This window comes from Amblyomma americanum, chromosome 4 (genome assembly GCF_052857255.1).
Source record: "Amblyomma americanum isolate KBUSLIRL-KWMA chromosome 4, ASM5285725v1, whole genome shotgun sequence".
NCBI lineage: Eukaryota > Metazoa > Arthropoda > Arachnida > Ixodida > Ixodidae > Amblyomma > Amblyomma americanum.
In genome coordinates, this window is record NC_135500.1 from 58,932,193 (window position 1) to 58,946,527 (window position 14,335).

At 45.8% G+C, this 14,335-nt stretch overlaps 1 protein-coding gene across 1 annotated transcript in view; it reads left to right on the forward strand.

Moving 5' to 3' along the window:
* Positions 1-13,388, forward strand: part of LOC144127977 (putative 4-coumarate--CoA ligase 1) — a 76,733-nt gene extending 63,345 nt beyond the window's left edge. Inside the window, exons 9-10 of the mRNA XM_077661006.1 lie at positions 5,634-5,903; positions 12,420-13,388. Coding sequence (XP_077517132.1) covers positions 5,634-5,903; positions 12,420-12,538 — 389 coding nt within the window. The 3' untranslated portion in view covers positions 12,539-13,388. The remainder of the gene's footprint in view (positions 1-5,633; positions 5,904-12,419) is intronic.
* The last annotated feature ends 947 nt before the right edge of the window (positions 13,389-14,335 follow it).

Genomic DNA, 14,335 nt, shown 5'->3' on the forward strand with positions numbered 1-14,335 from the left:
GTACGCAGTTGATGGCATGAACCTTTCGATTTCTTCTGCAACTGAATCTAATGATGGGTACAAAAATAAGGAGTTGAATAATTTTGCCTTCTCTAGGCTCATTATTCGCAATTTTTATTTTTACGCTTAGAGAAAGAGTAAAATGTAGTTTGGTCGCGCGAACAAACCAATAGCGATGGCAGCAAATATACCATGTCTTGGCATCATAAAGGCAAGAATTAACAAAAGCATATACAGAAGTGAAGGCAAGTAGCCAGCTTTGGTAAGAGAGGAAAAAATTTCAAAAAGAGGTTACAATAACTGTCTGTGCTAGTTAGAACTGCTACCAATGCTATGGATTGAATTATAAATAACATGCACACAGAAATGATTAAGAATACTATGTGCGTCACTGGTCAAGCAGATAATTTGTTCAGAGAAACGCTCTGTGCTAGTTCGAACTGTCATCAGTGCTGCCTACTAAATTTGAAATAGCGTGCATACAGAAATCATTAAACGTACGATTCATGTCACTTCCCATGCGCTTAATTTTCAACCTGTGTTACCACCTATCCAGTATTTTTTTCACTGGTTCATTAACAGTTTTGGAGTTGTGATTGCATGAAACGCAACTTCCGCGAGGCAAAAAATGGTCCTCAGATAAATTGGTTAATATTTCTGGCAGCATGCCAACATGAAAGCATACATGCAGGGTCTTCAATCAGACCAGTGGACTTGAACCGTCTCAGTTTTGCTCTCTTGCCCTGTTGTGAGACTTGAGGAAACTTGTTAAAGTTGATTTTTACTGACCTTCGAGTATGAGTCATTTCGGTAATAACCATGTTACACGCATTATGTTCTACTGTGGAGAATAATGTGAAAACGTGTGTGGCACATTTAGAACCCCCTGTTTCAGCAAAACGCCGCGGATTTTTCACGCTAGCGGAAAGGCAAGCTAATTATTTTATTAATTGCATTGATGCCGAGCTCTTATCGCAGCAAAAGCTCAGCTACGGTTTTCTTTAGTGAAACATTTCACCACATAAGAGGAGGAAGCGGGAGGCAACAACAACAAGAACTTCGCGACGTCGATGTTTATTTCTTGTTTTGGAAAAGTAATTCTCTTTTTTTGCACACGAATTCGCCTAGGCATTCTGTGTTGCAAGAATTCAAATGCAGCTGGCTTCACCGACTGTGTGAAAACGCTAGGCGCTTCCAAAATAATTATAAAATGCGCCACGTGCACGAACGTATAGACGCCGTGCAGCACAAAGATAGGAGCAGTGGCCATGAAATGCAACGAACTCATTCTTCGCGAAGCAGTGATTTTCGTCTGGCTCGCAACACGTTTCAGACAACGGTGTTGGGAAGATAAAACGGAGATGTACAGGAAACTGTGCTAGAATTAAGCTCTCGAATACGCTTGTCACGGATCTCCCCGAAGAACACTCGGACGGAAAGAATGGACTACGCGACGAGTGTACCCACACAAACGCACATTTAATAACCCTACGTGGCACACACACTAGAACACAAAACTAATAAAACTAACACAAAGCACAAAGACTATAAATACACACGACCCGGGCACACTGCTACCAGCGTCTACTACTAGCGTTCTACTATTAGCGGTCGGCATTCGTGCTCACGGTTGGTTCGGTGCGGCTGCGGCGTTGTATCGATCCCATAGCCGGTGTCTAGGCGGCGTTCAGCGTGCTTGGGCTGGCGTTGCTGGCGGCGTCGCTGGCTGAGTCGTATAAGGTCCCGGTCCAAGCGCCCGTGGAGGTGATGCCGGTGTTGGCGTTGGGCGCACCACCCGGATGGGTGGCAATAGCGCTGGAGACGCCCCTGGCCGTAGCAGGTGGTAGCGTCCTCCGTTGACTCCCCGGAACGGGCTCAGGCACGGCAGGAGGTCCACGATGCGATGCCGTAAACGCGAGCTCACCGGAGCAGTAGCCGGCGTCGCTCTCTTCCAGCCGATGTGTCTCTTAGCCCCCGGAGCCTTCGCTTCTCTGCTGTTCCCCCCCAGTGCCTCGCTCTCACTCGCCCTTTTATAGCATCGGTGTTAGTCCACGTAAGCCTGGTCGTCGTCTTCTTCTCTTCTGCACCAATCATCTCTCTCCACGTCACCGTATGCTTCTCCACCAATCATCTTTCTCCACCTCACCGAATGCTTCTTCTTCCTCTTTTTTATTCTTCGTTTAATCCACGTCGTCTTCTTCACACCTCTATCCTTTAAAATTTAATTTAGGCTCCTTAATATATGTGACAACGCTCCACCGCTCTGCCATGCGTAAAAACTTCAGTGACTCGTGATTGCTCACACGCGAAGCTGCGCTTCATATCGACGCAGCTGCTTCCATTTTCAAACAGTCAGGTGGACGAACAGCTCGCTCTTAAAGGTTTTCTTGCACTCCTCGTCATCTGCTGGTACTCATCTGCGGCTGCCGCCTGCAGATACGACTGGGATGGTTGGTAGGTAAAACTACGTCGCTTTCAACAGTTATGAAACATTCAGGTTTATCGCGTCATGACAATTCTGTTACTGAGAGTATCTGGCCCAAGATGAGACGCAGCGAGAGTAGGCGAGTCCTCATCACTTGTTTGTATTTTTGTACCTCAACACCGATGTTGCTACCACGGGGAGAAGTAAAATAAGTATGAAATTTTGCCTGTCTTGTGAGACCAGCCTGGTAAGGGGAATAAAATTTTCTAGCAGAGTGTGTCAAGTGGACGGCATATTTCCAACAATAAGCGCCAAATGCTCCTGCTGCCCTATGATGAGCGTCTCATTTCATTTAAAGCGTACGACTTGCAATATTTTGCTTTGAAGGGCAAAAAGTTATGCAAGTTGATTACAATACAAGTGTGAAAAATTGCGTAAGAAGAAACGGAAGAACATGAGACGCAAGCTTGACAGGCGCTTGTCATTGTGCTATTTCGTCATCAGTTTGCCCTTTTACGCGTATTTTAAACCATGAAATATTTCCCATACACTATGCAGAGGTATATAATTCGCAGTGTACCGTTCCTGGTGTACTTTACGAAGATGTTTTCACGTGGTGGTGACAACGCTGTGAACCACAGACGAACAGATAGATGGACGCGGCAAGCGAACTCTCTTTTGGGCCTATAGCTGCTCCCACAATGCTTAAACAAATTGGTGCAGCGTTTGCATCAACGTGTTCGTCTATTGTCGAAAAAGAGAATTAGCACCATTCTCGATCGCGCTCAGTTTAAAGTTGAAAATACGTTTCGATATACGGCGCACAAAGTAACCACTACGATCTCGGTAAAGATGGAATCATATGCGCATGACTGCGGTCACTGGATATAAATCTGATGGCATCTCGCATTACAAACGAAGTGAAAAAACGCGTGCCAGCCGCTTTGAAATGGACAAGAACAAATAAACAATAATAACAGTCGCGCCATCACCGCCCCCCCCCCACACCCAAACCACTCTCTCCTCTTAAATAAGCGCTGACCCGATGCTTAAACGAAAAACTAAAGATAGCGAAATTAAGCACTTAAAATGGAAATATGCTCTATCGCACATCCGTGAGCATAATGTGGTAACCGAAAGAAACTTGAAAAACATGGGAGACGCTCACGGGGAAAGAGTAAGCCCTATCCTTCCCATGTATTTTAGGGCATGTCTAAGTACACTTTTCTCAAAACCAATAGAGATGGCGCTTCACTGTTGATATAATTTTTATCGTTGATTTCTGCGATTTTGACTCAACCAAAACTATCTAAAACAATTTGAGCACAAATTTTTTGCCTTTTTTTCTTTGAGGACTAGACATAAGGGAACTTTTGGCGTTGTCTCTGTTTATAAAACCAAAACAAATAATTCCACATGCCTAATCATAGTTTAGTATGCTCTCACATGCTTACATAAAATAGAGTCGAAGAACATGGAATCATTTGCGTTTCTTCAGAAAGCTTCCTGGCCTTTTTTTTTTGCTTGCTCTGCTGCTCGGTCAGCAGAAAAACTTGTTGGCGGTGAACTTCCCTCAGCAGGCAAAGAATTTCACTGCCTCAGGTTAGCCCAAAGGGCTCTAGAACCTTGGCTCATGGTATATATGTTACAGCCGTTAAATGTTATGACAGCACCTACTCTTGGTATCCTTAGAAATGCTATCATGGAGCCTAAGAGTGCAAAGATTTTTGCTTATTATGTTTTTACTCCAGCTGAACTAAGAAACATTCAGTTTCAGTCATATAATTCTGCTTCAGATGCTTGATGAAGAATAACGTTGTATGAGCCAAGGTAGCGCCGCAAGTCTTCACTAAATCCACGGCGGCGAAACGGCGTTAAAACCCAGACTCCTTCACCTGGTTTGTATTCCGCGTCGCGTCTTCGTAGGTAATAGCGTTTGGCGTCACTGCGTTGCTGGTCTGATGCGTAGCCAGACAAGCCGTCGGGCTTTCTCTGTACGGTGAAGGTATGCGGTGACGTCGCCGTTGTGTTCTTCGCTAACGTTTAGCAGCGTAGAGCCGAGCGTCGTCTTTGCGTCCTTCCGGTGGAGTAGCCTAGGCGCTGTCATCTTGGTGGTCTCCTGCACTGCGGTGTTGTAGGCGAAGACAGCGTAGGCCAGAATGACTTCCCTGGTCTTGTGCTTTGCTCCGACTTAAATGGCAAGCATGTCGCCAATAGTTTGGTTAAGTTGTTTTGGTGCCGTTTGTCTGCGTAGAGTACGCATTTGTCCTCCGGTGACATGTCTGACTGAAGCGCACGATGTCCTAAGTCATATCCGATGTGACAGCTGTATCCCTTACCGCTCTGAGTACCTCGGGGACGCCGTCTCCCAGGAGACTGCATTTCACAAAATATTTCATGACTGCATAAAGGTAGGAAGTTTTTGCATTGTAGATCCTCCCCAACAAGAATATTGCAAAACCATTCAAACTAAAACAGCTTAAATTATGTTTTTATTGAGTAAATAGGAGACTCTAAACTACACTATCATTGCCTATTGCGCGTAGGAAGATGCTCTAATGAGGGAAAATATCTGTGCTTCTTAGCACAAGAAAGTCTACGCATGACTCATGCACACCTTGTTTGAACTTCATACCAGGAGCTCCCTGAAGTGTTTTCAGAGTTGTGATTTATAACTGTTAAAACACTTCAGGGAGCTTCTGATATGAAGTTCAAACAAGGAGTGCTGCATTATGACTTGCGGCTGGACTCACTGCCGATTTCGACCTTTTAAATCCCGCACTATGAAGCTGTGTTTCAAAGACAAAATTCTTATTGAGAATTGACAATTTTTTGCTAAATTATCTGTCAAGGAAATGTAGTGACTTATAAAATGAGTAATCATTTTTATCGCATGGTCCGTTTCTGGAACATCGTACTTTCCCATATACAGAATGCTAATGTTATTTGAAACTGCTTTTATGGTCTGTGCAGTTTTAATGTTGTCTCCTTGCGATCTGATGACGATTAGCTGCTTGCAGTTTTTTTAGTATTATGGAGAGCGAAATATAGAGAAAAAAAAACGCTATGCTTGAACAATATTTTCTTTCACCGTGCGAGCCGTATCGCATACAGCGCTACAGAAGTCACGGTGAGCAGGAAAGCTTTTCTTGAGCAATCGCTTTCATAGCATAGATATATGATACGAACGACCCACGACTCTATGCAGGTGATGCTGGCTACTACGACGAAGACGGGCGGTTGTACATAGTTGACCGACTGAAGCAGATGATTAAATGCATGTCCACCCAGTTCGCTCCAGCCGAAGTTGAAGAGCTGCTGCTTCACGAATACGGAGCAGAAATTGCCGAGGTAACCGTGGTGGGCCTACCGCACAACGAGTTGGGTGAGGCGCCCGCAGCTGCCGTCGTACTCACGGAAGAAGGCAGCAGGCGTGACCGCCAGCAGCTCGCCGAGAGCATCAAGGCCACTGTGGAACGTGAGTGCTCCATGCGGCAGTTCAGCCCTCACCAATTCATAACAATCATCATCAGCCTGACTACGCCCACCAAATAACCCTGTCCTTAACTAGCGTTAAATTTGGGCTTGCTGGCTCATATTTGGTTGGTTCAGAACTGTGTGTGCCTGCTCGTTTCCTAGTCCCTTGTCTTGTTGCGCTGTTGTTCAGGAACCCAGTATATTGCCAGCTGCATTCAGCGTATTCCGGCAAACTTCTTAATATCATCCACCCACCTAACTTTCTGCCTCCCCGTGCTACGCTTGCCTTCTCTTACAATCCACTCCGTTACCCTGAAGGACCAGCGGGTATCTTGCCTTCGCATTACATGCCCTGTAAGGCAATTACACGCTAGCTAGGTAGGGCACGACAGTCAGCCCGGAAGCGGCGTTTGCAATGGGGAGGATGCTTAGTTTTGAGGCTTCTGCTGCTCATAGAGTAGACTCGCATGCAGGACGCGTCTGTGCGTACAAATCGCATGTGCTGGAAGAGAAACAGGTTCACAAAAAACGCCCTTACACGCCATGCAATCATGCCATGCGAGTGTTGTCGCCGCATGTGCTTTTTTGTGTCCAATGTTTTACCGTGAATGCAGCACTAGTGTTACAATGCAAACAGCGTTTTTCTCTCTCTAGCCTTATAAAGCGATACCTGTACTTTACAGAAGCCCCACCCAACCAAGCCCTCCTCTCCACTGCACCTTCCTCCCAGCTAAGAGGCAGCCCACCCAACCACCCTCCATTATCCGTGATTAACCTTTTAATCTGCGCCCACCTTCACCCTCCATAAGCTCCACCCGCCGCTAACCCACTTACCCCAACCCTCCTCAAGGCTTCCACGCATTTGACGCCCATACGCCAGCCGAACGAAAAGGCACGGCGCAATCGAATTCAAAGATGCTATCATAAAGCCGGATACCCTCCAGAGGCATCACTCACCTGCAACCTCCTCACCACAGCGTCGTTGTTAGTTGGCTACCCACCAGCCATCCCTCCCGCCTACCCACCATTGCTAACATGCTCTGCCGCATCAATAGCACAGAGTAAGTGTTTGCTGCTCTCTGGTGCTGGTGGCGATGTTATGTTCATCTCATCTGCTCAGGCCTCTTAAAAAATCCGGTGAGAATCAGGCTGTTTTTTCTTTGCCGGCATGCGAGGAAAAGACTAGACAGTGGGGCCTCCAAATATGATAAAACAACAGACTTAAACCATTCAGGGAACCCAACCTGAATTTTGACTGCGCGACGACAGCGCCGCACTCTTGTTCTAGGGGCGGAATTACGAGCCTTTGATCGGGCACGACGCCGCCGCGGCACTTTGACCCACCATGCTCTGGTCCTTCGCGCTTCCTCTATCTGCGTGCTGCTCGCGACCGTCTCGTCGCGGGTGGGCAGTTTTAGCGAGGAATGAAGCAGCGCCGCAGTGACCTTATCGACAGCAACTTAGCTCGACAGCAGCTTATCCACAGCAGCTTATCGACAGAGGACAGCGGAGAAGGGGGCATCGGCGGCAGTGGGAAGGGTCTGTTCGGCGATGACGTCACCGATAAGGCATGCATTGCTCGCGGCGCCATTCTGAGGCGGTTGGCAACTATGGAGCTTGGGCCGAGTGCTTCCGGCTCTCTCCGGCTACGGCGATAGCCAAGAGAGCGCGAGGAGGAAAGCGGTGAAGAACGGCGGCAGTGCTGCTGCTGACAGGAAGAATGAAATGGAAAGTGCACGGGCCTGCCGACTGGCTCAAGCCGAGCCACAATCGCAGCCACTGGCCGATAGTAGGAGAGTTAAAAGATAGGAGAGCAAATATGGAAAGATAAGACGGGCGCTAGGATGCCCCGCGCCGATCCCGGAGCCAGTGTGCAATACCAGGCCGACCCGTGCCAGAGTGCTTCATGCACTCCGCCGTATTTCAAGAAATAAGTTTAATATCTTGGGTCTCAGTGCGGCGGCAGTGCGAAGAGTAGCGCATGCAGTTGTCTGTTCGGATGACATCATCGATAAGGTATGCATTGCTCGCGGCGCCACTCTGAGGTGGTTGGGAACTATGGATGGAGCTTGGGCCGAGTGTAGCCGGCTCTCTCCGACTATGGCCAAGAGAACGCGAGGATGAATGCGGAGAAGGAGGGAACGGCGGCAGTGAGAAGATTAGCGCGTGCAGTTCCGAGTCATGCTGCGCTGCTGGATGATTGATCCATGTCTATAACTACGCACACTTTGTACAAATTTTATAGACTGATTCATGACTTGACTACGAGTCACGACTTTCATAGGTCCTAGTACGGTACTTTTCCGGAATCATTACATGTTCGCTTGCGTGTGGTGTCACATCGTACACCGGCATTCAGACATCTTCTGAAATTTAGTTCCATAAGCGGCGGACGCCGGCTTTTATGCTAATGATATATGCAATGCGTTCGCTTCAATAACTTCGACCACGTGTAGTGCGCGCTGTCTTTTCGCCCTAGCCAAGGCTCATCGACGGCGGAACGGTGTTCGCTGCCCAACTCGAAACCCAGAGTCGCCTGTGATCGGCTCTGGGTCTGTATGGTGTCGCCTACGGTTCCAGCACCTCAGCAGCTACGTTCGAAAATCGCATTACAGAGAAGCATAATCGAGGGCAAATTTTTTTATTAATGCTGTCATTTGTTAGAAATAAAACTCTACGTGGTAGCGCGGTAGGAACGATATTTAATCGCATTATTTGGCTTAATTCTTAGATCTTTGCTACACAAAAGAAGGCGGTGCCACGTACGTTTCCTTTTCTAATCTCTTCTCAGGTTGCAGGAAACAATACAGAATGCGACAACAGACTCAAAAGGAATTGGGGTTGGTTCCGTAATCGGAAACAGCTTAGTAGAGGACACTTTCACTAGTCTGTTCATTTTGCGCACGCGCGTATTCTCGCACATATCGCTGCTGTGCACTGTAATATGGCGCTTTTCGACTGCGCAGTCGACGCTTGCGCGTTCACGTAAAAAAAATTGAAGGGTATACCTAGGTGCTAGTGCCTGGGAAGTATATTAAAAGTTTAAATAAAGCGGCCATTCTTGCAGAGCATCCGCTATTCCAAGTTGCTCGAATGCTTCTATCAAGTACATAATGCGGAACTGTCTGTCCTTTTTGTTTTAACATGAACAGCGGGAAGTAAGACACACACAGTAGGAAGAAGAAAGAGATGGAACACAGGGGCTAATGGTTCTCCTACTCTGTGAGCGCTAGTCACTTTGTGGTGCTTCATAACCAACTAGCCCGCCTAAACGTCCTAATGGTCTATTCCGATTGGGAAGCTTGAAAAATGCAGAGAAAAAGAAACGACTACGCAAACTGTTTCTTGTATTTGCTATTGAGGGCATAACTGTGTGATAAGAGAGCGACGGCGATGTTATGGTTGCACATGCATATGCAGACATCGGGAGAGAAGTGAGCAATAATAATAATAATTGGTTTTTGTGGAAAGGAAAATGGCGCAGTATCTGTCTCATATATCGTTGGACACCTGAACCGCGCCGTAAGGGAAGGGATAAGGGAGGGAGTGAAAGAAGAAAGGAAGAGAGAGGTGGCGTAGTGGAGGGCTCCGGAATAATTTCGACCACCTGAGAATCTTTAACGTGCACTGACATCGCACAGCACACGGGCGCCTTAGCGTTTTTCCTCCATGATAATAAAAATCCGGCGAAGTTGGAGCACATTGAGTTGGCACTAAAACAATCTTAGCCGAAGCTCAGCTCTGAAAAGGAGAGTAGATATCCGAATGAGCTTTCCAGTAATTCCCTCCATAGCCCAAACTTTATGGCCTGAAGGGCATCTAAGGTTGCTTAGAGCTGCCAGAGATCAGTAGAAAATTAACAATAAGTTCATGGTTAAAGAGAGCCAAGAATACGAAAAGAAGACGAAAACACGAAACAACGTCCTCAAAAAAGGCCCGAAATATTCCTTAGATCCTTCTCTTTCTGACCTGGATACGGTTGTCATGGCCAGAAATGTCACCCGTTTGGTGCCAGATGGAAAAAGAGATAAGTGTGTCGCGGAGTCTGCGTTTTGCGCCGGGTCGAAGGTACGCCCCAAAATTCTAAACGGTTGGGACCCATCATTAACCACCTTGTTTCCAACAATCTCCGAGTAATCAGTTCTGACAAAGAAGGTTATTTGTTATAATGCCTGCACTGCTGTTAGCAAACATTTCAAGGCTGTGTCTGTCCAGCCTGAAAACGTGCCGTAGACTTGTTAAAAGACTTAAGAGTGCTCTCGTTTTCGCGTGCCGTTTGCAAGTCAAAAGGTGCTCATTCGCAAATTTCTTTTACGATTAAGACTCATAAATCTGAAATGCCTTTTCGCGTCTTCGTCTCTGAACAGCAATCCGTGTCCAGCTACCTTCGGCGGCAGGTTTCCTCGCTGCAATTGAATGACCCCTTTCTTGAGCGGAATTCAGAGCACGTTGTGCAATTCCTAAAGGATCAAAACCCTGGTGGATGTCCCGCCTTTAGCATAGACATTGAAGGTGTATTTTATTCTCTCCCACACGATGCCCTGCTCTGCTGTAATGCGTCCGGCGCTGCATCGTTGAAGACAATGATGAAATATAATTCAGATCAAATTGTGGCACGTTGATTGCATACTTAGTTGAATTACTGTCTTTTTATCTGCGGTCAACCTTTCTGGGTTGGTGCAACAACTTCTACTTCCAGAGTTCTGGTGTATGTATTGGCTCTTCTGTAGCACCCACTCTTTGCGATATCTTTCCGGGCCGTATTGACAGAAATGTAGAGGCGAACCTCAGTGACCTTCAGCTTTGTATACTTAAGTATGTTGACGACTTTCAGGTATTCACAAAAATAGACTACTGAAATAGGCGCGTTGGTGATATTCTAAATGTCCTTAAAGAAAATAGCTCTTGTCTGTCCTTCACTTTCGAACTTCCAAAACAGCAAAAGCTTCAGTTTATAGATCTGAGCTTGCACATTTGCTTTATCATGTCTGCTGGCGTTACGCGCCCAGAAGTTCTAATCCATTTATGAATTACTCTTCTGCGCAGTCAAAACCTTTTAAACACGTTGTAGCCGTTTCTTCTCTGAGATCGGCTCTCGTAAAATGTCTGCACAATGCTCAAAAACATTTTCAGGAACAGGTAGCTAGGCAGAGAGCATCGTGGTTCCCTGAAGCGGCCCTCTCATGTCTGTGTGAGAGGCTAGCAAGTTCTATCAGGTCCCGCACACCCAGCAGTGGGCACAAGCGGGAAAAAAGAAAGGTTGCTGTCATCCCGTATCTTCATAGAACTTCACATTGGCTGGAAAATGTAGGTGGAAGCTATGATGTTGACGTCGTATTCTCCGCCCCAGCCAAACTTTGCCGTCTGTGCGCGGCCGTGCAAAAACTGGGGGACGCAACACACATCCCATTAGTAAAGTATGTGCCCTTAAACACGTCAACAAATATGCTGAATGCTGTAAAAATGTAGTGTACAAAATTCCGACTACCTGCGGCCGTGCTTCAAACGGTCAGACAGGATGTTGCTTAAACATACGCCTTTTATGGAGCATAAAAATTCCTTGAACCAAGACCGCTCTAACCTGTCTGACCACTGCCGGGAATGTGACCTGCTAAGAAAACGCTAGCGATGGGCCCCAACATTTGATTACAGTACTGTTCTTTTTACACACCATACTCAACTCACACGCGCGCTAAAGGAAGCGAATTACATCCCAAAATCAATAGACACGTGCATTAGCACCCCTTCAGTCACCATAATAAGCCATAAAATAGCTTTCATTGATGACAATTGATTTTGTCTCGTGTTTTCTTTCGTGCCGATTTTCGCTGCATTGCTTTATATCTCTTGATGCGCGTGTATTTCGTTCCTGATTAAGGTTCCTGGTGCTGCGTCATTGAACCTTTGTCTCTTGCGTCTTTGTTTTTTCGCCTGTTTGTGTACACATTGCTGTTTTTTCCCAATAAATGTTCAGTTACGAGTGAGAGTTTGTGTCGTGTTGTCGTCTTCTTCTCTTCGTCTTCGTCGTTTTCGCGCTCGTTAACCATGAATGCGTACCAACTAGCCCAACTTCTTACCTTAACGATAAGTTCAACACCACGACTTGAACAGAGCATCGTGAAGGAATAAAAAAATAAACCTAATCGAGCACATTTTCTCGCACAAAAATAAATAAATATAAAATAACTTCAGACTGGTAATACAATGCGCATAGATAACCAGTTTATTATAATGACACAGACCATACAAAAGCAGGGAAAGGCATTCGTGGAAACCAAAAGCCGCATGCAATGGAAAGCTTAGGCGGAAGTCGAGTAGTCAAACCAAATCAAGAATAAGTGACCGCCCTTAACAGAAGCCTTTGCCCAGAAGTGAAGTGAAGGTTAATTATGACCATGCTCATTGGAGTGCTTCTGGGGCAGTGAGCCGCCGACGGATGGGCTGCAGTTGAGAATACGAGGTATTGGTGGCGCCGTGTCTGCTATGAGACCAATTGTTCGCTTCTTTTTTTTTGCAGGTAACCTAGCCGTCCACAAGCACCTCTACGGTGGCGTCTTCTTTTTGAAATCCCTACCAAAGACGGAGACCTCCAAGGTCAACCGACCAGCACTGACCCGCTCCCTCCTTCAAGCCTGAGAGGCTGTTGTGTAATGAACAAAACGCTGCGCATGCAGCTTGCGACACGCGCACTGAGCACTGATCCACCAAGGGCGTTGTTTAAAGCACTAGACCGAGCTGCTGCAGGCTAGACTTTGACCACTGGAAATGCTAGTCAGAATAGGAACTTGACATTGATAGGGAGGCTTCAATGGAACGGAAGACACCATTGACTTGCAGTGTATATTACTTGAGTACAGGTGACGATGAGGATGGCTATAAAATAGCAATCATGCAGTTAACTAAAGCAGGGAGAAGTATTTGTTTCAACTTTAAACTATAAGTTACCTTGTTAGAGTCGTATTTCCATTGTTACTCTTCTTTCTGATTTTTAAACGTCTGAAAGCGACTGGAATAAATACGAAACCAACGAAATTACTGCCTTTGTTTTTTGTTCTAACACTAAGTCCAGCATCAAGTGCCTCGAAAGAATACAAAAAAGGCAGTTAAGTTCATATTTAAGAAACTATCAAGACTCGATTCCTACACTAAATTTATCACAGAAATTTATAAACCTGCATTGAATCACGCCGAAAACCACCTAGGCTTGAATCCTTTTCTGTCGTTTATGACAATAAGCTTGAAATGAACCAGTCACCTTATAAAACGGTAGGAAAAACACGGCACACAAGACGTCATCATCCTGATTCACTGACACCTTACTACGCTCAAACAGATGGGTTTAAATTTTTTCTGTTTTCCTGCGACAATACTCGACTCGAACGATGGTTTTCAGACAGATACACAGTGTGATTAAAAATGTATAAATTGGTCCTTGCTTGATCATGATTTAACTAATGTTTCTGTCTATTCGAATGCCTCTCTTCTTATACCCAAGAATCTGCAGTATGTATTAAATAAAGATCTATTGGCCGCTCCTCTAAAAAAATGCTCTGTAAAACTAAAACATTTAAATCATAAGGGCAAAACAAAACTCAAACAAAAATCGTGATGAATGACTGGATGCTGCTGATGTCGATGCAAAGTAGATTATCCTGTAAAAAAAAAGGAAACGAGTGTTCACGCTGTCGATGTGAGGTGGGCAGAAATGCACCCAGGCTACATAAATTTAACGCAGTAGTGTTATAGGAGTAGAGCCATTGAACTTTTGGTTGCGAGTTTTCTTGTTTTTAATGATACATAAGGCACACTTATAGATGGATTACCACTTGGTATCTTCCTGAGACCACTCAGTTACTTATAATATCATTTATTTCTCGTGCTGTTTCGGTTTCGGTTCCAACAGACGAATCAGGAATGCGTCGTCAACGTGTGCTTCCAGGTCACGTGAGACATGAAAACATGGAGTATAATCGCTGCTTACACATTCGTTCTCATTCCGGCTGTTGAAGAAGGCTGCCTTCAGCACTGCAGTAAATTAAAACAATGATGCAGCACTTATATGGAAGTTTTCCATGCTTCACGTGACACAAAAGCACTCATTGACGTCACAGCCATCGTTCGGCTGTTGAAACCAAAACCCAGAAAGCATGAAAGATAAAATTCGATTATGAGTTATTTAGCGGTCGTGGGAGAATACCACATGGCGATTCATGCGTAGCAGTGTCTTCCGCATCATTGTGGAGAAGAAAACATGCCACACAAATTAGGCGTCTATACGAGTTTAAGGTTACGGTTTCTACATAAAATCCGGCGTCGACGGCGGTGTCGTCGTCGTTGGCTACCTTGTTGTGAACGGGAAAGCAGGTGGCCCACCTACCACATAAGCCAGGCAACCTTGGGAGGTCATCACAACTGCCCACCGTAGCAGGTGGC